The sequence below is a fragment of the Macrotis lagotis genome, chromosome 1 (assembly GCF_037893015.1).
Source record: "Macrotis lagotis isolate mMagLag1 chromosome 1, bilby.v1.9.chrom.fasta, whole genome shotgun sequence".
Classification (NCBI taxonomy): domain Eukaryota; kingdom Metazoa; phylum Chordata; class Mammalia; order Peramelemorphia; family Peramelidae; genus Macrotis; species Macrotis lagotis.
In genome coordinates, this window is record NC_133658.1 from 615,983,839 (window position 1) to 616,006,952 (window position 23,114).

A 23,114-nucleotide genomic window follows, 5' to 3' on the forward strand; every position below is an offset into this window, starting at 1 on the left:
GATCAAGTGACCTACCTAGGATAGCTATAATATTTAAGAGGCAGTACTTGATTCAAAGTCTTGCTAGCTTCAAGACCAGTTTTCTATCGAGTAAACCACACTACTTCTCATTCAGTCACAAATAGTAAAAATAAATTAATAAATAAAAGCATATTAGTTCACACAAGCCAGAAAACAACGAACAGAATGGATATTAATGAGGCATTTATAAAGCTCAATAATGCACTCTTGATATTATCCACACAAAATTAAACTTGCAATAAACATCTTAGATATCACAAGAAAATATCTGAGGAAAGTCAGCAGCCAAATGCCTGAGGGATGTTCAACACTTACAAATTGTGCAAAAGAAAAAGTTGAATTAAAATATGTGATACATTGGTCCATTACTTTTAAATGTCTAATTTCCTATGCTGTTAAAGTGCCATTACAAGAAGTCATATCTGATTTTTTATTGGCTATATTTTTTTGCTCTTCATAAATCATTCCTTTAATTTCTGTGTTTATTTTGGTATTGAGAGTAGTTTCTAAATCTAAAGGATATATTTGACTTTGTAGATTCCTAAAATTTTAAAGGTAGAAAGATTCTTAGGGATTATCTAATTTGATGCCTTCATTTTTTGGTGAAAGATGCCTTCATTTTTTGGTGAAAACTAAAGGTCTTTATAAGTGACTAGATTTGTTCAACATCACAAATACTAGGACATAATTTACACAAAAGGGCAAAAAGTGCCAGCTCTTGAGGTCAAAATTGAATGAGGAAGAAAGTAAGCAAAAAATTTGTCCAAATAGGGTTTATGCAGAACCAATAGGAAGCAAATTTTAAAAAGGGAAGATATTAGAATTAAGAGGGATGAAGCAAGCTTTATGACAAAGATGTAATTTTAACTGGGAACTGAAGACAGGATGCAAAGATGAGCAGGGAGAGCACTCCAGGCATGGGAAGCATCTGAGTAAAGTGCCTGCGGCTGAGAAATCTTTAGACATTCTTTCAGTGAAATGAATGGATACTAAAGTGTGAATTTTAACTATGGCAATGTCTTACACTGACTTTCTACTTTAAAGCAGAGATCTGAAACAATCAGGACATTACCTGCAAACTGGCAAGAGCAAGTGTAGATTAGATTAAGAGATAATTATAAAATGTTTTTAAAATAAATTAATAAAAATACATAATATGAAATTGTGGCTTTATAAATCAATATGCATTCTCCAAGTATCCTTTTCAATATGTGCTTGATTGCCATTCTAAAAAATAAAATAATTGTAATAAATGTTAACTATTGGTGCACCTAGGTGGTGCAGTGAATAGAGCACCAGCCCTGAAGTCAGGAGAATATCAGTTCAAATACAGCCTTAGACACTTAATAATTACTCAGTTGTGTGACCCTGGGCATATCACTTAACTCCATTTGCTTTGTTAAAAAAAACAAAGAAAGAAAGAAATGTTGACTACATTAAGGAAGAAACAGCAGGGAAGCTATTATCGAAGGTATCAGGACTGTGTTGTTCTGAGGCCAGTTTGATATCAACTGATTATTATGCTTATAGAGGAATGAGATATACACCATTCTTACCATTCTCTAACCCTCTGAGATTTATATTTCTAAATGTATGATCTCCCTGGCCAGTTTTCATTTTTGCCTACTTATAAATTTGCAAACTCCAAATTCCTGTGCTTGAATGATCTTTTTAGTGTAAGTCCTCAAAGAAATGGAAAGATGTAGTGATGGTGATAAAAGACAGCTTGTTTTAGAAGAAAGACAAACTCTATCCCTGACACAAAATATATGTGTACTCATAAAAAAAATACTTATTTTCAATGTTCTTCCCTATCCCCTAATATGCCACAGTTTAGCTATGTTGGTGAAGCATTTCAATATTAAACTAATGAAATTAGATAAGAGATCCAGATTATCTACCTTCCTAAAATAAAACAAAACAGTAAAAATATTAAATTGCTAGTATTTCCTGGTATGTCAGGGAATAAGATAATCAGATATGTTTCTTCTGAGTTAGCATTTTCTTCTTCAATTATAATACTAAATAACGTACAAGTTTTTTCCCCCTCCCTCACACACATTTGAGGGTCGGAAAAGTAATCATTAAGTTCTAAAAAGAAAGATGTTTAATTTGCATGTATATTATATTGAGAAAACATATACATACATATATATGTATACATATACATATACACATAAAAAACCCTCCACATACAAAATAGATATAAGGGAGTTGTTCTTTTGTTTAGCAAAAGCATTCAATGTGTTTTTTTTTTAAACAATATGTTCCTCATGCATTTAAAATAGGTTACAATTTTTGGAAATTCAACTGCACAATATCTATTGCTTAAGTTTTAACTACTGAGTTAAAATAGAACAGTAAAAAAGATAATGCTTTATATCTAGCATCTAGAGGGAAAGAGAGTCCAGGGTTCTTTTTAGAATATGGTGTTGGTGGAGTGAATATTCTTTTCCCTATGGCTTTTTTCTCTAGTCTATTTACAATTCAAACAAAATTCAAGTAACTTTAAGAAAGGAATGCTGGTATTTCCAATGCATTATCTACAATTTTTTTTAGGATTAAAGCTAATTAGTTACAAAAAATTAGGAATAATCATCATATCTACCTTTATTACCTATATTAAATGCCACTGTCTTCTCTCTATATTCATTATCATTTTCATTCATTATTCTTAAATGAGCAAATTGAATTACAATGAGAAAAAACCTAGGAATCTGAAATCTATTTTCTTAAAGAAATTCTCATTATATGGTGAAGTGACAATAATCATTGATTTAGTGATAATACTTCCATCTAGCAGTCTATAGGTAGGAATGTGTACATTGTCACTGAAAGAAAAGGAATGGGAAACATCTTTGAAGCTTTGTTGAAACAATGGAAGGATTGAAGTGATAAATATGCTTATGGCCTCTGCATAGTACAAGAAGAAGCAAAAATCTCAATAACTAAGTTCTGAGTTTGTGGAAATCATGAAATATAAGGAGAAGGGAAAGCAACAAAGTATTGGGCATTAATTAAAACTGTCTTTTAGCTTTTGATTTGGTACTAGTCTTTTGTTTTTATTTGCAAGGCAAATGGGGTTAAGTGGCTTGCCCAAGGTCACACAGCTAGGTAATTATTGTCTGAGGCCAGATTTGAACTCAGGTACTCCTGACTCCAGGGCTGGTGTTCTATCCACTGTACCACCTAGCCACCCCAGTACTACTCTTAAAGTTGAAATATATATATACAAATCCCTTTCAAACCATTTTAGACTAACATAATTTCTCTAATCATTTCATTATATTAAAGCATTATTAAACTATATCTGTCAAATTTTATTACATACAAATTCACAGTGAACTGTAAATATGATATGACCTTTATTATTTTGCAAAACTTGCTCTTAAAGAGGTATTACTAATACTATTCTGTCTTCCTGAAGTAATCATTCTTCAGCATAAATCTGCTTTAGAGTTGGTTGACAAGTGGAAAGTTTTCAACTTCTTTGTAACCTGATTTTAAAAAATTCAGCTTTGACAGTTAAGAGTTCTGCAACCATGTAGAAATGACACCTCTAACTCTAGTTTTCTTACTCTTGCATGAAGACAGGATTTTTTTTATTTCCTCTATCACAGGATTCTTATGAGAAAAGTACTTTTTTAAAGCTTAAAATACCTAATGTTAGCTATTATTTTTAGTTTCAAAAAAAGCTGAATGTCTATTATGTATAAAGTACTTTGTTAATTATTGAAGATTCAAATTTTAAAAATTAAATACTATTCCTGCCCTTATGGTATTTATAATTTATGGGAAAGATGTAACATATATAGATAGTTCTTGCATTACATAAAGTTGAATTATCCAAATTCAACTCTGTAAAGAATTCTAAAAGAAATAGGCAATTCCAAAAAGAAAACAAAATCTGTTAACTTTATTGTACTTTGCTCACTTTGTTCCTGTCCCTCTCTCAGCTCTTTAGCCTACACCTGCCATAGACCTACCAAAAAAACTCATAAAAAAACAAACTCAGAAGAATCTACATGATAGAGACTCTGCCTTATGAGGGCTTGCCTTAAGTCTTTGCCCCTTTGTCCTTAAACCTCTATGTCTGTCTTCTTTCTATTCATGTGCCACAGTGCTGTCCCCAGTTTTACCCATCCTTTAATGTCTTCACCCTTTATATCTTTCCCTACCCTACCTCCATTTTCTTCTTGATTCTGGTCTGGCCTTCATGGTGGCTAACTCTGCCCCTCTTGTTTCTCCCCCTGTTCTATCCCTGCAACCACATCTCTTTCCCTGTAGGACCCAGTCTAATTATATAAAAATACAGTTTACAAAGAGGCTTGCAAATTGTCCACTTACCTAAAGTAAAGATTATCTGTAAATTAGTAAACATGATATGGTTGCCTAGGTGATACATTTTATAGAGCACTGGGGCTAAAGCCAGAAAGACCTACATTCAAATTTGGTCTCAGATAGTTCTAGTTTTGTGATCCTAGCCATATCATTTTACCTTTTTTGCCCCAAGTTCCTAATCAATAAAATGAACTGGAGAAGTTAATGGGAAAAAGTCAATTGTGAGTCCCAAAATGGGCTCTATATTTTCTGATAGCAATATAAAGTAAGTTCAAGAATATTCATTACTTGATAAGCCATAGGGTGAGGAATTTTCTTTCCTTAGAAGTTTTCCAAGACCATCTGTTAATTTCTAGATAAGTTAGGACTCTTTCAGGATCATTACTTTGGGAAGCAATAATTTTGTAGTTCTTTGAAATAACTCAAACAAAAATAACTCAAAGAAAGAACTCAAACAAAACATACCATCTCCTTGCTCAAAACAAACAAACAAGAAAACTTCTATGGTTTCTTATTACCTGTAGGATAAAATATAAATTCTTTAACCTCTCATGTAAGATCCTCTATAATCTGATTCCAATCAAATTGTCTAGTCTTATTTTACAATACATACCTTCATGTACTCTATGTTCTATTCAGATTTCACTCATTATTCAACCTATTGTATCATTTTGAATCTTTAACTCTACTTTTCAGAATTCTGTTATTTCTTCAAAACTTAGCTCCATTCACAACTGACTATATGACTCCATCACAACCAAAGGTAAAGAATGAGACAGAATTACTGAATGTTAAGCAAGAGAGACAGAATTATTCATTCTCAGTCTCCTGTGTGTGATACTTCTAACATTTTTTCTTTGAAATTAAAATTATATCCTGAATTTAGAAAAGAAATGATTTGCTGAACTGAGAACAATAGATGCAAAATGTAAGAAAAGAGCAAAAAATCACAAATAAGTTACAAATAAAAGGAAACATATGGGCCCTTTGTTAGTCTAAGTAGACAAGTCAGAACTAGATGCATCACAATGTACTTTAAGGACTAACGCTTTTATTAATCTTAGAAAGATCTAAAGAATGAGAGAAGTTACTCAAGAGTAGAGAAAGGAAAATGTGATTCCCAATTTTTCAAAACCAGCAGAGGATAAAATCAGTAAAATACAGGGATATTTGATTTTGATTTCTGTCAAAATTCTGGAAATTATTATTGAAGAGAACTTCTAGTCACAAATGCCAACAAGATTTCATTAAGAATAGATCAGAGCTATTCAGATAAGAGGATCATAAAAGCTGTTAAGGAATGTCAGAGGCCATCCAATTCAACCAATTCATTTCAATGATGAGGAAACTAGAGTTTAATTATTTGTCCAAGTGAACATATATTAAGCATTTCAGGTGGCATCTGAACCTAAATAAACTAACTTGAGTTAGTCTTCTTTCCACTGTCAAGATATTCTATTTTTTTTTATATGGGTGACAAAATGACCAAATCAATACAATATAAAAATATTATATGTTCACATATGTGTGTAAATTTACATGTACAAATGTATATATGTGTGTAAAATATATATCTTAACAAGAGTAAAGAATTTGAAAAAGTATCATGCTATATTTTAATAATTCTGAGAAAGAATAAATTGTATAATTATATATATTATTTGCCAAAGTTAAGATCCAAAAAGTTAGCATTAAGCATGGCAGCATGCAATAATGCATTGAAATCAATAAGTTAATGACAACTAGCATTTATCTAGTGTGTGTGTTTCACAAAGCACTTAATCTAAATTCAATTAATTCTCACAATAACCCTGTAAGGATGGTACTACTAGTCTGGGGTAACGTGTCATTGTAGATCCAGTGCTGGACCTGGATTCAGGAAGATCTGATTCAAAAGTGATTTCAGACATGTACTGACCATGTGACCTTGAAAAACCACTTAGTGGCTCTTTGCCTCAGTTTCCTCATCTGAAATATATGAAGATAGATTTATATATGGATAGTAAATAGTCATAAACATTTACTAAATATCTGTTATATGCCAGGTAAGCACAGGGGATTAAAAAGAAGAAAAAGAGAGTCTGCCTTCCATGCGCTTGCAATCTAATGGGGAAAGATAAAACATGCACAAAAGGAAAGGAAGGATCCTCAAAAATACCAGTACAAGGTATGTGGGTGTATATGTGTGTGGGTGAGTATGTGTATGAGTGCATGTGTATGTGAATATGTGTATCAATGTGTTTGAGTGTGTGTCTATATGTGTACATTTGTAAATGAGTGTATATATGTGTGTATGAATGTATATATGAGCACACACATGCATGACTCTGTATATGAATGTGTGTTTATGTATGCATGGATATCTGTATTCATGTATATGTGAGTGTATGTCTATATGTCTATGTGTATATAAGTATGTATGTGAAAGGGTGTATATGATGTATATGTATATATGTGTATATGTATATATATGTGTATGAGTGTGTGTATTATGTGTATATTTGTATGTGAATATGTGTATAAGTTTGTAGATGAGTGGTGTATGTGTATATATGTATGAGTATGTGTGTGTGTTATGGGGAGATTGATATTCAATATTCATGATTCACTGATGTCAAGCAGACTATCTGATAAGAAATGAGGTGACTGGGAATTCTTAGGCCACTAGGAATGAAGAATTTGGGAGGAGAATTTTTTTCTTTGACCTGGAATCCTTAAATTAGAGGAGAGAGACAACTAAAGAATACTGAAAAGGTATTGAATACCAAAGCTGAAACAATCTCTATGATGATAAAATATCTTGCGGAAAATATGATGTTCATGGAATTGAAAAGTACTAGAGCATATAGTTGTAAAATAATAACAACTACCTCTCAGGGTTGTAATGATGTAGAGAATTATAAATGTAGCAGAAACAAATTCTGTAATCTTAAATGCTGTTAAATCTTGTTAAATGGGTGGAGGGTCCTTGTTCTTGAGATGTAAATTGACTCCTATCTTTTCACTTTTTACTGTAAAATTTGTATCTGGTCTCCTTGTTCCCCAACCCCCAACTCCAACCTAAAGACTGGTTTTGTATATGTAACGGGGGAGGAAGGATTTCCTCTTTTGCCCTCAGTGCCCAGTTAAGGGGCAAGGCTATAAAACCTAGACTGGAACTCTGCTCTAGGCACTCCTCTCTCTCTGACCCTGTAAGCTGTCTGTCTTTCCTTATCTCCCTCTCTGTCTCAGTCTCTTATCTTTCTAGCCTTTTGTTATTCACTCTGTCATAAAAATACTTGCTGCCCTTTGGGAGGGACAGTTTTCAAACTTATTTACTTTGTCATATTTCCTAATAAAATCTTGAACAGTTTTACCATCCCAGAGAGCCCACAAATTCTTTTGTTTTTCAGTGGCTCCCAAATTCTAGCCTTATCCGTTTACCCCAAAACCCATAGCCAACATTAGTAAGCATCAAATGATAATAATAATAATTAATATTTCTATTGTATTTAATTTACTATGATCTGGACACTATGCTCAGTGTCACAATTATTATTGTATTTGATCTTCAAAACAACCCTGGGAGGTAGATATTATTACAGCCCCCATTTTACAGATAAAGAAATTTAAGTAAATAGGGGTTAAATGACTTGCCCAGGATCATAGTTGTAGTAAGTGATTTGAAGGCACTCTACTCAATATGCTCAATAGTATGTATAATATATTTTCCATTATTTAATTTCCCTTTTCTATTATACTCTTCTCAGAGATGAGGAAATTGAGTTTAAGAGTAGTTAAGTGACTTTCTCACAGTAATACAATTACTTTTTGATTTAGGATTTAATTTCAAGTCCTCTTGAACTAGCTTTATCCTGAGTACTTGATCCATTCTGCCTCCTAGTGCTAATGGAGTTCTAGAGGTATATCACAATAGGCATGGTATTGGGAATCCAGGTGGCAACTGTCAACATTACACACAGCTGTATGTATTAGAAGAAAAAATCTCTTTATTTCTAAAGAACAAAATTTAGGAAGGATGCCCTGAGAAATTGAATTGACTCAAGAGAAAGACAACCAAAATGGTAAAAGGACTAAAGTCTAAATCATATAAGAAATCAGTTAAAAAAAAACAAAAACAAAAACATCTGGGAATATTTAAAAGGGAGAAAAGAATCCTTTAGGAGAAAATAATAGTTTTTCAAGTATTTGAAAGGATATCAGATATAAAGAACTGCTACACCTATTTTGCTTATTTCTAGAAAGTAAATATAGGCTATATTGCTATAGATAAAATTTTTAAGGAATATAAAAGAAACTTCTTAACAAAGAAAGAGAAAGAAACTTCTTATACAAAAGAGCTAGTCAATTCCTCTTCATTGAAATCTTCAAATGAGGTATAATAACAACGCATATTTTGGAGGATTTTTTTTCCTTTTTTACATCTCTTTTGGTAATAGAAAAATTATGAGATTTTAACATTCTAGAGTAGAAAGAATGTACAGTAATAGAATGGAATGAACAGAGAAATGGAATCTATAAATTGGTCTCCCTGGCCTACATTTTAGCTTTCAGATATAGAATGTCAATATGTCCCAAGGAGTACTGTGATGAGAATAGGTAGAAGTGAATGTGAGAACACACTAGAAAAAAGGAATGAATATCTGTTATGGCATGAAATCTTCATAAACAAACATTCTAACATATTCTTTTTTCCTTGTTTTTTTTTCACTAATTCCTTATTTTTCAAAAAAGTTCATGGTATAGCCCCAATTGTAACTTTATTGGAAATGTTGACAACTTAATTCAACATAGCAAAATAAAAAAAATTCTGATTAAGTATATAAAATAGTGAGAAAACTGGAAGCAGGAATTCTCACCTTATGTAAAGTACTCCTGCCTGAGTATTTTCTATAAAAGTAGTGTTTTGTGAAAACTAAGAATGAGAATGAACTCATTTCCAAAACTTATCCCAATATGGCCAGAACCAAGATTCAGGTCTTTTTAGTTCATGTAATGAATTCTATTGGCCAGGAATCAAAGAAACACAGCAGAGATAGGGATGGAGGAAATATAATCAATTACTTCAGCAACATAAATAACCATTTCATCAGTCTTGCATAAATATAACTAAAAGAACACAGGGTTTGACTAATTGCTGAGCAGAATTTCACAAACAGAATTAGCTGCTATCGCCTTCTCCAGTGGCAGCAACTAATTCTATTAAGGATGTAAGAAACAGGAAAATTTATATAGTCTTCCATAAATGGTAATGATTTCCTTTGATGAGTCTCTCTCTCACATTCTGCCCTGGCATAGCTACATACAGACAATGTTGCTTGCTGTTTTTAATCAAAACACTTCCTTTGGAGTCATAAAACAATTATTACTATTTTTAAATTTAACCATTGATCTATTTTTAAAATTCAATCACATAAAATACTTACATTAATAATAGGACAGCATACTGGTTTCGATCCGAAAAATCCTTGGGGAAGGACAACTGTAAACGAAGTTCTTTTAAAGAAAAAGTAAGATATTAAAGACTGGCAGTGATGCACATGAAAAACTAAGATGAAGAAAAAACTGCACGTGGTTAGTGCAGGACTTCGGTTCATTTACCATAGTCCTCAATGTGAAGCATTTTAATTTCGGTCTTGGTAATCTTTTTCTTCATGATGGCTTCTTTTAACACAGAATTACTTTCCAATACATGAAATTCTGTGGAGCACAGAGAGAAAGGGATAGAATAATAACCCTAAGTGCTATCTGATTAGCAAGAGTCCCAAACCCTGTTCAATAGATGAAAAACACTGACCCCTTTAAATTGTGAACAATAGCTTTTAATGGAGAAATGAGATTTTATCCAGCTACTTTGTGATTTGAAGAACAAGAACCCCCTGAAGCATATTCAAAGCCCTCAATTGATTTTCTTTTGTAAATTCTGCATGCCACAGATGTACACTTGTTAAACACAAATGCCTAAGACATCTGCCCAGCATATACTTATAGATGACATTTCTTCTTAATAGGCTAAACACTTGAGAATGCTTATTTCTAATCCTTTTCACCTCTGATTATTTTAGATATGTGAATTTCTTAAGACCAAATGTTTAAAGTTAATAGACAATAGGTCATTTTTATATTCTTCAGAGAGGTCAAACAAACCAATTAATCACTAGTTTCATGAAACAAAAAAGAACCCTTTAATTATACATTCATTTTAAATTCAAAATATGTCAAGACAAATATTTAAACATTATTAGTATAAAAGCACCGGTGGGATGTACACTGTTATTTTAAAAGCAGAAGGAGGGCAAAAATCTACAGAAAAAAACCTTGTATAATATTTTCATGGTTTTAATATGTCTAAAAACAATGGAGAAAATGTTTATATTACAAAGAAATAATAAATGAATAAATTCATTAAGAAATTTCTTCAAAAACACTGTACACTCTAACAGCATGGGGGCAATGATCAACCTTGATGGACTCTCTCATTTCATCAGTGCAACCATCACAGAGTATTTGCAGCTGTCTACAATAGAGAATACCATTTGTATCCAGAGAAAGAACTGTGGAGTTTGATCAAAGTTCAAGGACTATTCCCTTTAATTTAGGAAAAAAAAATACCTGTTATCTTGTCTGCTCTTACTATCTCTTATAATTTATGTTTCTTCCTTAAGGATGTGATTTCTCTCTCATCACATTCAATTTGGATCAATGTATACCATGGAAACAATGTAAAGACTGGCAAATTGCCTTCTGTGGGGGGTGGGGGGAAGAAAGTAAGATTAGGGGAAAAGATGTAAAACTCAAAATAAATAAAACCTTAAAAAAAAGAAATTTCTTCAAAACTAAAGTGTTTACTCAGATCTGAAGGATGACCCCCTATATTTTTAAAATTTCACTCCAATGCTTTTCCTCACATTTAGGGCTAAGGGTGACCTGTTCTCTCATTCATAGAAAGTAGTACTTTCAAATAAATTGGGGTAGCCCTCAGGATCACTTCACTATCACATGTAGATAGCTACATTGTGGAGTACATTATGGCCATGTGACCAGGGTTTGCAATTATGGTCTTTTTTCATAACCTTTCCTATTCTAGGTACAAAGAGTAAAGTCTTAGATCCATGGAGTTCTTGGACCCCTGAAACCCAAGATGTTGTTACAAATCCTGTTGAGAGTTATGAGCGGCATTGGTCTATAAAGCTGAAAGTGAGAAAGGACTCTAGCTAGTAATGTGAACTTGCTATGTCTAATGCCAGCAATTGAGGTGGTATGTGTGCTAGGGTAGGAGATAGATTACCATGTATTAAGGGAATTTTTCATATATTTCCCTAAATTTGAATTAATTAATACCTTGAAAAATATTACTTTAATACCAAGTAGTTCAATGGACAAGGAGGATAATTTTTCTTTTGTTCCTAAGAAGGTGAGCTCAATTGCTAGACATTAAAACCAATGTAAGGGAAGACCCTTTAGATTGTCTCAGTGTACTGGGCAAGGTGTGGTAGATCTAACTCTCATAGAAGAGAAGCCAGAGACACCTAAGTTATAGACCACCTAGAAATCTACAAAAACCATTATTTCAATTAAATATTTTTTAGTTATTTCAGTAATCTATATTTGCTTAATTCTATTCAATTAATATAATAAAGCCTTAAAATCTACCTGATTCTTCCTATGACAAAGGAAACTCAACTAAGATTTTTCTTGTTTAATCTTCAAAAGATGATCAAAAAGTCCAGTAAGACTAAAGAAAAACCTCTAAATGTCACTAACCATGATCATATTTTCTAAATTCATTGCTAAATTACTTACTTGAAGGGATGTTGGTGTTGTGTACACTGACCACTGGAACACCTGGTCCTATTAAAAATATGCAAAAAGATATTAAGGAAATACTAATAAGGATTCCAAAATAAGCAGCAAGTTTCATAGTATTTCAGATTTAGAACTTCAGAGTCTTATATTATGATCTATTAATTCTGAAGAAAAGGAAACTGTTAGATGAAAAGTCATTTACTCAAGGTCATAGAGTTAAGTGGATATTTGAATTCAGGTCCTCTTACTCCTAATCCAGTTTTCCACTCCTGCCTTACTTAATTTCTTTCTACTCCTGCCTCACTTTCATCCTGAAGTGAATTACAGTCAAAATATTTATATAACTGGACCAATATCAAGAGTACTCAATTAACCAACACATTTCCTCTATATGTTTCTTCCAGGATTCAAAATGACAAAAAATAGGAGAATAATTAAGGGCAAAGCATAATACCTGATGGCATGGGCATAAAATTTTCTTATTTCCCCCATATCTTGCATATTTCAATTTCTAGTGTGAACTCAGTAAATATTTTTCAGAATGTTAATTCTAAAAACTAAGGTAATTATTAATCATGGAAGGGGGACACTTCAGTTCTGTTATCTAATCTATAAAATGAAAATAAACCAAAAAATCTCTACACAAATATAATATAGATGAAATAAGACTAGAAAAAGGTTCATGTTCAATAGACCTTGGTTTTCTAATGGACTAGTTAAATGTCTTATTTAAATTAAAAAAAGGAATTATTATAGACTTTTCAGATCTTTAGTCATCAATGTAACTTAGTAAAGATATGATTTTATTATGATAGGAAGATAATACATTAAATAGAGGAAAATCACCCTGTCATTTTCTTTCTAGAGCATAAATGATTATTCATTTAAAAAAATAGAAATGTTCCTAACCCTACTATTACAACCACAAATGTTTATTTGGTTGATGTTAGAACCTGATTAAGATGCAATATAAAAAGAATATTTTCTTTTTCATAGTTTAGCAAAAATCTGAGTGGAGTACAACCCATACTTGATTGCTTTGTGGGAGGAAAGAGGAGACCTCAATTTAGAATCATTCATAGCAGTAATATTTAAAGAAAAATTAATGTTACAAGTCAATAACATTGTTAATCAAAAAAATTCAGTTGAATGAAATATTTTCCCAGGCATTCCTAGAATTCAAATTATAGAAAATTATATATTCAATAACCACTGCCTCTAGCAAGTTGATTAAATGAACCAAGGAAATTTCCCCCTTCAATATTAACAACAAATGAATGCCCCTCTTCACTCAGTCAATTTCAATTTCAAGTTAAAAGATATATAACACACTTATATGTGCTCACCATCCTTTCTGCTAGAGCATTAGGATAAAATCAGCCCTGTTATAATGTCATTTGCAACATTATAATGTTTGGTATCATTACTTCTCAATGAAGAAATAGGTGACTTCCTCAGCATGAGCATTCTTCATAACACAATTAGAGATACCTAGAATCTGTTTGTCCAAGGCAGAGCAGTATATAATAATCCTCCCCTTGCTAACTATGTTCCAGTCACTACAAGAATTAACGGTCTGAGTGGGAATCTCATAGTTCACTGAAAGGGAGTAGGGGCTCAGTTCATTCCAGATCCTTGAAGTGATAGAGAAAGGGCAAGTGGCAAGGTACGTCAAATCTTCAGGGTAGAGGCTGAAGATCAGATCTGGATCCTAGTACAGAAGAATGTGAATGGAAGTATTAGGTCAGGCTTTAATAGTAAGTTCTTTTTGATTCTCTATGTCAACCTTCTCTCTTTATTGCCTGGCTACTTGGCTCTGTTTTTATCTTGGTCACTTCCTTCCCAATATTATGCAAAGGAGAAGAATGATCTTTCCTGCTTCTCTTATTTTCCAGGGGATGGAAGAGTAGGAAATAGGATGTCTTATTAAGTTTCTTGGAGGCAGAAATTAATAGAAAGCTATTTTTCTGGCAAAATAATAAGCAATGATTTTCTTTCCTGATATTTTCTTTTATTTATTTCATTGGTCATGGTAAAGGATAAATACTTACTTAATTCCATTTATTTTTTGTCATAGTTTTTCATATTCACAAATATATACATGTACATGCATGTTCACATTGCATATATTCACACATATATATTTATACATATAAAATACACCACCAGATTGCACTGGTGAGCAAAGTGGACAGAACTGTCATTTATCCAATAGTCTAAGAAGGCTATCTTTTTGTGAATATGCTGGGGGAAATTCACTGACCTTACTTAGCAGTTTTCTCCAATGGCAGTATGGTTCACCTATCCTAGTCACTTTATCACCGTCCTTCATAATGCCAAAGTTTTTTATTTTTGTTTGCTTGTTTTTGCTTTTATTTTTTCCCCAAGCTCAGTGTAAACTGGGGAAATGGTTTCCAGCTTCCAACTCACTGTTTTGTTTTGCTTTTTCAAGAAAAAAATTTAGGACTAATTACCTAGGGAGTGTTCTTTTTTTCTCCTTTCAATATGTAAACTTCCATCTCTATTAAATATCTGACATCCATAAGCAGAAACAAGAAAACAATATACATAACAACTAAAGCAATGGAAATTGAAATTTAATGACAAAGTAATCAAAATTGAATGTCATGAAAGTCTAAAGAATGATCGACCCAAAGAAGTGATACAGGAAAATACTTACTTCCCCCAATTTCTTTTTAGAGGGCTATGTGTGTGTCTGTGTGTGTGTGTGTGTGTGTGTGTGTGTGTGCGCGTGCATGTGTGATAGTTCCAGATACATAGATTATTGCATAAATGTAAGTGTATTGATCACAATTGCTGCTTTTTTTAAATTTAAATCAAATTCTGTAGAAGGTGAATAAAAATGCATACAGGATAAAAGGCTTATTTAAATGGAAAATATGTAAACAAAAGGCATCAATAAAAATCTGTACAAGATTTGTCACTCTCAACGTGATATTAACTTTCATGGGAAACAGATGAAAATCGGTCTTGCTTTACTTTATGTCAACCTATAGGGAAGGAGAAGAAGTCATGTCATCCTCTCTTTATAGAATATACCCCCTGCTTCTGTTTTTACATCTTTATACAGAGACTTTATACAGGGGAAGCAATACTGCTTCCAAATGCCAAGGCTTAGCTACCAAGGATGGGTATTAGTGAGAGATGACCCACCTGTCTTCCTTTTTTTTAAAAAGTTAATATGCATATAGCATTTTGCATACTTATACATATTTTTATCTGATTTAATCTTCACATAGATGATTAAACAGAATCAAAGAGTTTGCACTTTCCTAGTAACTTAAGCAAGATTTGACTTAAGCTCCTTGGCCACTTGACTAACTTTTTCCCAAGTGGTGAAAAGGGAATGACTGAAAACACAGGTGATCAGAGATGGGTGTTTTAGCTGTCATAGCAAGAACTAAACAACAATTTCCCACTGACAGACACTTGTTATGCTGTCCAACTGATTTTAGCAGTCTCTTATCAAAATTGATTAGTTATGTCCCATTGATGCAGAGAATTATGAATGAAGCTTTAATGATGTTAAAATCTTGTTAATTGTGGAGGGCTGTTTGCTCCTGAGAGGTTGATTGTATCCTGCCTCCCTTTGACCCTGTTGTTTTGTATCTTGTCTCTCATTTTCCCCTCCACTTGACCTTGGTTCAGGAAAGGATTCTATCCTTCCAACTTGCAGGATGTCTACATCTCTCTTTTCTTCATAGACCATGTGCTCCCATTCTAGACTCTGGTGGTCCACCATGGGCCCCCATGCCACATGGCTGGGGTTGTTTCTCTCCCTTTCCCCCTCCCTTTCTCTCTAACTCAAACTTCACCTAGCCTATTCTTAAAATGGATACTGCTTTTCTAGGAGCTTTAATCTTTATATTCGTAATAATTTACTATAATAAAATCCTGAGCAGTTTTAACATCCCAGAGAGGGTGCAAATTCTTTTGCTTTTCAATGGCTCTCAATTTTCTTTGCTTATCTGGTGATCCCAAAAATCTCAGCAGCAACACCATTATCACCCACTTCACTGCCTTATAAGCTTGATTTGTATTTTCTGTTATAAGATGAATTGGCTTATACCCTGTCCTCACTTCTTTGCTAGCTCAGCAAGGGAAGTCAAACTTGAGCTTGTGTCTCAACTCTCCTAATCACTTGGAATGGCTGTTCCACCTGTCTCCAAACATGGTCTCATTCCAAAATTCAGTCTTGAGATGGAGATCCTGTAGAGGGAACTGTTCTACAATAAGGATTTTTGTCATATTCTTCAAAATTGGTTGAGAAAACTCAGAAACCTTTTATAAATATAACCATTATATGTGGTTTACCTCTTAGATCTCAATCCGCAAGGGATCTAAATTTATATTTTGAATTACATTTAAATTTTATATTTTATTTAACATAGTAGTAATTTGTACAGAGCTCAAAATTTCCCATGATAATACATGTTTGATAGCAGTTCTATTTTTGTATAATTATTAATTAAACATTTTCTCTTTATTACAAGAATTCTTGATCACTTCTTTACCCTTCTCCAATGAGACTAGGGTACTCACTTACATATACACTTATGATCAATGTCTATATCATCAAAAGAGTTCTAACTCCCAATAGATTTTGGGTGCAAGTGGACATTATAGCTATATCTCCATGTTTAGTTTCACAATTGCATCATAACATATATTTTCAATATAACAGCAAACATTATTGAAGATTATAGAAACTTCCAAATGATTCCATGCACTAACACTCAAATAGAGTAGGCAATCTATCACATTGGAGAGTTCTATCAGAAAAAAGATACATGAAACTGATATCATCTCTGGGGAAATTAAATCATATCTTGAATAGGTGAAGATTATTAAATTGTTTCTAGCAACATTTAATTGTCCATAAAAGAAGCAACAAGTATCTGTCCAGAATAGCAGCAATGTTGTAGAACTATCCAAAACAGCAATAATATATTATTACCCACTATGGAGGATTTTACATAAATTCAATGACAATACCAAATTAATTTGGAAAAATAAAATTCAATTTCCTATAGATGGCAATTCTCTTGATTACTAGTCCAATGAAATATTTCATTGATTTTATTATCTTCTAAAGAGAACATGCAAATGATTCTATTAATATAATACCTGTAATGATAATATAAACAAATTTATGTTACTTCTAAATATATACATATTCAAAAATCCATATTTTATTGACTGCATAACCTCATTCAGTTTTTTAAATTAAGTTCAAATACATAATCTAAATTTCAGATCATCCATATTTTATAAAGTATAACAGATTTTAATATGTATTATTAAGAATTTATATATATATAATATATACATATATATTTAACAGTGACAAATATCAATAGATTTTACCCACATACAATATATAAAACAATTTAAATTAGAAGACATGTTTCTCTTACCTTTACAGTGTAATAAAAAATGTTGATTTGTAGGACTAAACTTCGCACTGAAATATGTGCACTGATCTTTCATAAAACTGCATGAAAGACATTGACGATTCAATAATCCATCGGTGGATGCACTGGGGGAATGGGGTGGGGGTGGACAGGTTAGAAATGTTAATATTCAGTGCAAGGAAGCATGTGGCAATCTTCATCAACATTAATGGATATTTTAATGTGGCCTGGAGTTTTTAAAATGTCAAGATGAGTTTCCATTATCGATGGCAGTAACACTTGCCCTCTCTATATGCACAGTTAACCAAAAGCTCTATGTATATTAAAAGGCAACTAAAAGGTTTGAGACTGATTTCACAAGCTATAAACAAAAGTTGGTTTCATTGCTTAATATCCATCTTGTATTATGAAATTGAGTATAATATTTTCAAAAGTATTTGAATATTATTTGAAATACAATATTTCAAAGGTATATTTCCTCCTAAAATATATTAAGATCTGATACCAAGAGTTTTATTTATACCTTAAACAATTCAGTTGGTGGTGGATGGGATGACAATACAAATGTCAATACAATATGGGGTTTGGAGGAAGAAGGAAGACATACAATCTATGGCCAGGAGAAAACAGTATATCCTGCTAAAGCATATGTTCATAACCCAAGATTAAAGATTTTCTTCATTTTCTGAGTTCCATAAACTTGGAAGGAGAAAATGTGAATCTTAATTTTGAAAACCCTTTAACAAAAGTCTGGCATTTTTTAAATATGAATGTGGATAATGAAGAATTGCATTATTACTAGCTTCAATTGTCTTTGACACTAATAAAAGTCACAAATAATTTTCATATCAACTAACAGTTGTTGACAATATCTCAAAATATCATTTATACTCATCACTACCTTGAAATTGTTGTTTTTGAGGCCAGGCACTAGATATGCTGCAATATGACAAACTTGTTTGAATATTAAAAATAGAATTTCAATGTAATTGGTTTCTTTTTAATGGATGTCTATTTTCTGTATTTAAAAATGTATTTAAAATGTATTTAAGTGAATAAATAAATAAAATGTATTTTAAAATATTATTCTGAGGTCTTCATAGGCATCAGCCAAAGTGATCCATAAATAAAAATGTTTGGAATTTTTCATCCTGGAAGTTTCATGGGTAAGTCATACCCTGTGTGTCTGTATAACTGAAGAAAGACTTGGGGAGGAATCCTAGGATAGAAACAGAGACAAAGCTCTTTTTCTGTCATGCCTCATAGTAGTAGAGTCCTTAATGCTTTGGCTAAATACATTAATTTCTCTTTTTCTATTCCATTCCCACGGCATTATTGTATTTGTATTAATTCCCCAAATGACAGCTGGAAAAGCTAAGGGTCAGACGAGTTTAAGTGTAATGGTAAAGATTTCTTTTATTTGTAAAGTTGCCTATGTCTTAAACACAGGTAAAAGCTCAATCCTTCGTTGTTGATATAAAGAAATAGTGGTGTGAAAAATATAAAGTATAACAAGATACAAAATTATTCTTATTCAGCTTAAGAATTATTCATTGAAGGACAGTTCACTTGCTGCTTCCTTCAAAAATTATACTTTACTAATATGTTTGCATTTACAATTGATAAATATTTGGTATTTTCTAAATTTCAGAGATAATAATAGTAATAATGATGAGGATGACAATGATGGCAATAACAGTAAAAACTAATTCATTTTAAAGGTTGGAAAGCGTTTTTCTCACTCTGATCCTGTAAATTAATTAAATAACTTTTACACTTGTATTACCTAACTCATGGGCCTATTATGAGACTCAAATGAGATGTAATTAAAGTTTTTCCAATATTTTGTAAAGCTTTTTATCAGCTTTGGCAGCTATCATCTTCATTATTTTTCTGATTACATCCATTTTACTCTAAGAAAATTTAGTTTCTAAGACATAAAGTGGACAGCCTATAATGACAGAGCTAGCAAATACTTGATATATAAGATTTGAGATTTCCTGATTCCAAACCCACTGTGATTTGATTAATACATTTGTGAAGATGAGGGCAAATACCAAATAACATTTCATTTATACGTAATTGAGAGTTGATTTTAATGTTCATTTTGTCCTCTGTACATCTCTTTTCCCTTGCCATATACCTTACATACTCTCAGAATTGCAGCTATGATAATTACCCATGTAAAATAAGGTTACATTTGAAATAGAAAATTTTAGGAGGCAAAGGGTGCATAATTTGGCAATCTTTATCCTCCAGGAGTTTCTAATGTCTTATATAAAATCAGCAAATGATGATTTTTATTGCTGGAGCAAGACATTGATTGAGTTTTGTGGGTCAAACACTAACATTATCTTACAGTCAAGCCAGATGGAACTTGATGAGCTATTTCAGAGAAAATTTATTGATGCTACATTCTTTTTGAATCACACAATATGCTTTACTTGAGGAGGACACATAAACCCATGATGTGCTACTTCAATTGCAAGGAAAGGTCACACATCCTTGTCTAAGGAATAATTAGGATTCAAATCACTTTTAGATGAATAAAGAAAAATTGAGTTGAGACTGACCATTCTATTTGTCTGACTGAAGCCAAAGGCAATCTTCTAAAACCCTCATTTTCCTCTTAAGGTTTTTTTCAAATTAAAGATATGAAATAATAATGCAGCTTGAAATCACTAAGATATAGCTAATATACATTCATTTTTATGAAATATGCCTGAGGAAAATAAAGCTTTAGATCTCAAAAAAGAAAAATTGGTTAGTGATTTTAATTATTATTCCTGAAATCATACTTAACATCTAATCCTATTATACTAGAAATGATTAAAATTGAGTGAACATTTTTTGTGCTAGCTGGAAAAAGAAGAAAGTAAGAAAAGTCACATCCAGGCTTTTAGGTGTAAAAGAGAAGTATTTTCCTTCAAAGTGAAGCAAATTTTTACAGAAATAAAGGGAAAGCCTTTTTTTTCTTTCAAAAATGTTATTTTGCCCTCAAATTATAAACAAGTGTTTTTCAGAGTCATTGGTGCCAAAGCTTTTTAAAAAGTGATGAATTTCCACTAGAAATATGTCATGGAACTTTTGACACTTTAAAAATGTATCTGTGAAATGTAAATTAGAAAAACTATATACACATACATGCACACACACAAAAGAAATAAAGAATTATGTAAAAAATTTTTAAAAATGATTCATTTTCTACTGCCTTGGAAAATTTCTTGAATTAGGAGAGAGACTTTCATGCATATAATGTTATTATCTGACCTTTTAATTGTCAATTCTGAATTTAGGATATGTTCTACTCTCACACCAAAGATAATATGTTCTATAAATTTTTTTTAGGTTTTTGCAAGGCAAATGGGGTTAAGTGGTTTGCCCAAGACCACACAACTAGGTAATTATTAAGTGTCTGAGACCAGATTTGAACCCAGGTACTCCTGATTCCAAGGCCAGTGCTTATCCACTATGCCACCTAGCCACCTCCATGTTCTACAAATTAAAAGACAAAGGATGCATAGTTATTTAAAACACCCATGATCACATTGTGAAAAATACTTATGAGACCATGGAGTTACTTGGTAATCTAAGTACAAGAATTCTATGATAGCACATTAAAATATCAACATAACTGCCATCTATAAGGAGGTTGCTGTCTAAAAATATCCAAGCATAAAAATTATCTTAAGTTTTAACTCTCCTAAAGCGAAAACATTATCACAAGGAGACAAACAAAAGATAATATAGTATAGTGAAAAGGATGACAAATATGGAATAATGAGGTCAGTTTTATATTAAAAAGGAGAGGAATTAAGTTCACTCAGTTCTGTAGTTTTGGATCTTTTGGGTTGCTAGAGGTGAGAGGATGAATAGCCCATGTGAACTGAGTGCCCTTGACTTAAATGGGGAATGAGATGTCAAAGAATAGGCAGGTAGGTGGTACAGTGGATAGAGTCTTGGGTTTTGACTCAGGAAGACTCATCTTCCTGAGTTCAAATATAACATTAGATACTTACTAACTGTATGACCTTGGAGAAGTCACTTAATCCTCTTTGCCTAAGGCCCTCTTCTGGAAAAAAATGAGGTGGAGAAGGAAATGGCAAATGACTGTTGTCTTTTTGCCAAAAAACCCCAGTTGGGGTCATGAAGCATAAGACATGCCTAATAAATGAATGAACAACATACAAAATGTCACAGAAGATAGCAGGAAAAATATATTGATATAAGTAAATAGAAGTATGGATAAAAGGGAGAGAAGAATAGGAGAAAGAAAATAGACAGAGTGTTCAAGGAGGAGAGATATCTCTAAGTCGACATGGAGTAGGGGAAAGAGAAAAAAAGATGCAAAACACTGATGATTCGAGGAGTTCAAAAAGGAGAGCAAAGTGACCAGGTTACAAAGGTCAGCTGGCTCTGAGGGTATACCAGGCAATCCCAACTACAGATAAATAAATGAATGAAGCATTTATCAAACATTTGCTATATAGAAAAAACTGTGAAATAAATAGAAGCAGTTTCTGTTCTCTAGGATTCCACATTCATATTAGGAAAAAAATGGAGATATTTCAAGCTTCAAGTGGGATATGATCTTATCAAGAATTAACTCTACCATCCCAATTCATAAGTACATTCATTTTTCAAATATGTATTCATTTTTTAAAATTCAATTTCTTTACAATGCTATGGGAGTCTGTCACTATGAATTGCTTACCTATGCAGTTGCCTTCCTCTTGGAGAAGTTTCTGTGCTCAAGAAATAACTGTCCAAAAATGTGAAGATATTACCAAGTTAGAAGAGCATATAGTTTTGTCAACATTATCATTGAATTTTTATTTGATTTCCAATATATGCAAACCACATTTTGCTATTTTCAATGATAAAATTTCATTATAATAATTCTACTACTAATGCTCCTAATATAATATAATAATATACTTAAAACAATAAAATGTAGTTATGGATGCCTTTTCCAAACCCCTTTCTTTTTTTTTTTTTTAATTTGGGTGAGTAAGGGGAACAAAAGAACAACTATAGGACTATAGTCACACTTTATTTACTGAGGTACAATAAGTATAATGGTGATTATAAGAGAATATACTCCATTACACAAACCTGATTTCTAACTCAGTTAAGGAATAATAACAATGCTCACATCTTTTGAGTACTTTCATCATATGCCAAGATTTTTATGACTTCCCAGTTTCCTGATGTCAGATGCCGCACACTGATTTGCTCACTTTTAGGCTGCAAAGAAATGGAAAAATATTGATCTTCATTTTATTTAAACAGTTTCAATTTGGCTGAGAAGTATATTTCAAATTTAGAACAGCTTATATTTGGAACATGGTGCTGTTCTAAAGAACTGCCTGCATATGTCACTTTTAGTTTTTTTTAATCACAGATTTATAGAATGTTAGAGTTAGGAGTTTAAAAACCATTCTGTTCTGTGTTTTCACTTTTCACATGAGGAAACTGAGGTTCAGAGAAGTCAATGTTTGCTTACCCCTT

The 23,114-nt window shown here is 32.2% G+C and overlaps 1 protein-coding gene and 1 long non-coding RNA gene across 3 annotated transcripts in view; one reads left to right on the forward strand and one right to left on the reverse strand.

The window, feature by feature from the left end:
• The window catches only part of LOC141507407 (uncharacterized), a 99,439-nt gene that overhangs the window by 74,612 nt on the left and 1,713 nt on the right, over positions 1 to 23,114 (forward strand). For both annotated transcript variants that reach the window (XR_012474132.1, XR_012474131.1), the window contains one exon: positions 6,408 to 6,529. This is a non-coding gene — a long non-coding RNA (uncharacterized LOC141507407). The remainder of the gene's footprint in view (positions 1 to 6,407; positions 6,530 to 23,114) is intronic.
• Positions 1 to 23,114, reverse strand: part of DPP10 (dipeptidyl peptidase like 10) — a 1,029,304-nt gene that overhangs the window by 37,077 nt on the left and 969,113 nt on the right. The window contains exons 14-19 of the mRNA XM_074215016.1: positions 22,759 to 22,850; positions 22,318 to 22,365; positions 17,607 to 17,728; positions 12,166 to 12,213; positions 9,964 to 10,062; positions 9,789 to 9,858 (exon numbers count right to left, since the gene is read on the reverse strand). Of these exons, the coding sequence (XP_074071117.1) occupies positions 9,789 to 9,858; positions 9,964 to 10,062; positions 12,166 to 12,213; positions 17,607 to 17,728; positions 22,318 to 22,365; positions 22,759 to 22,850 (479 nt within the window). The remainder of the gene's footprint in view (positions 1 to 9,788; positions 9,859 to 9,963; positions 10,063 to 12,165; positions 12,214 to 17,606; positions 17,729 to 22,317; positions 22,366 to 22,758; positions 22,851 to 23,114) is intronic.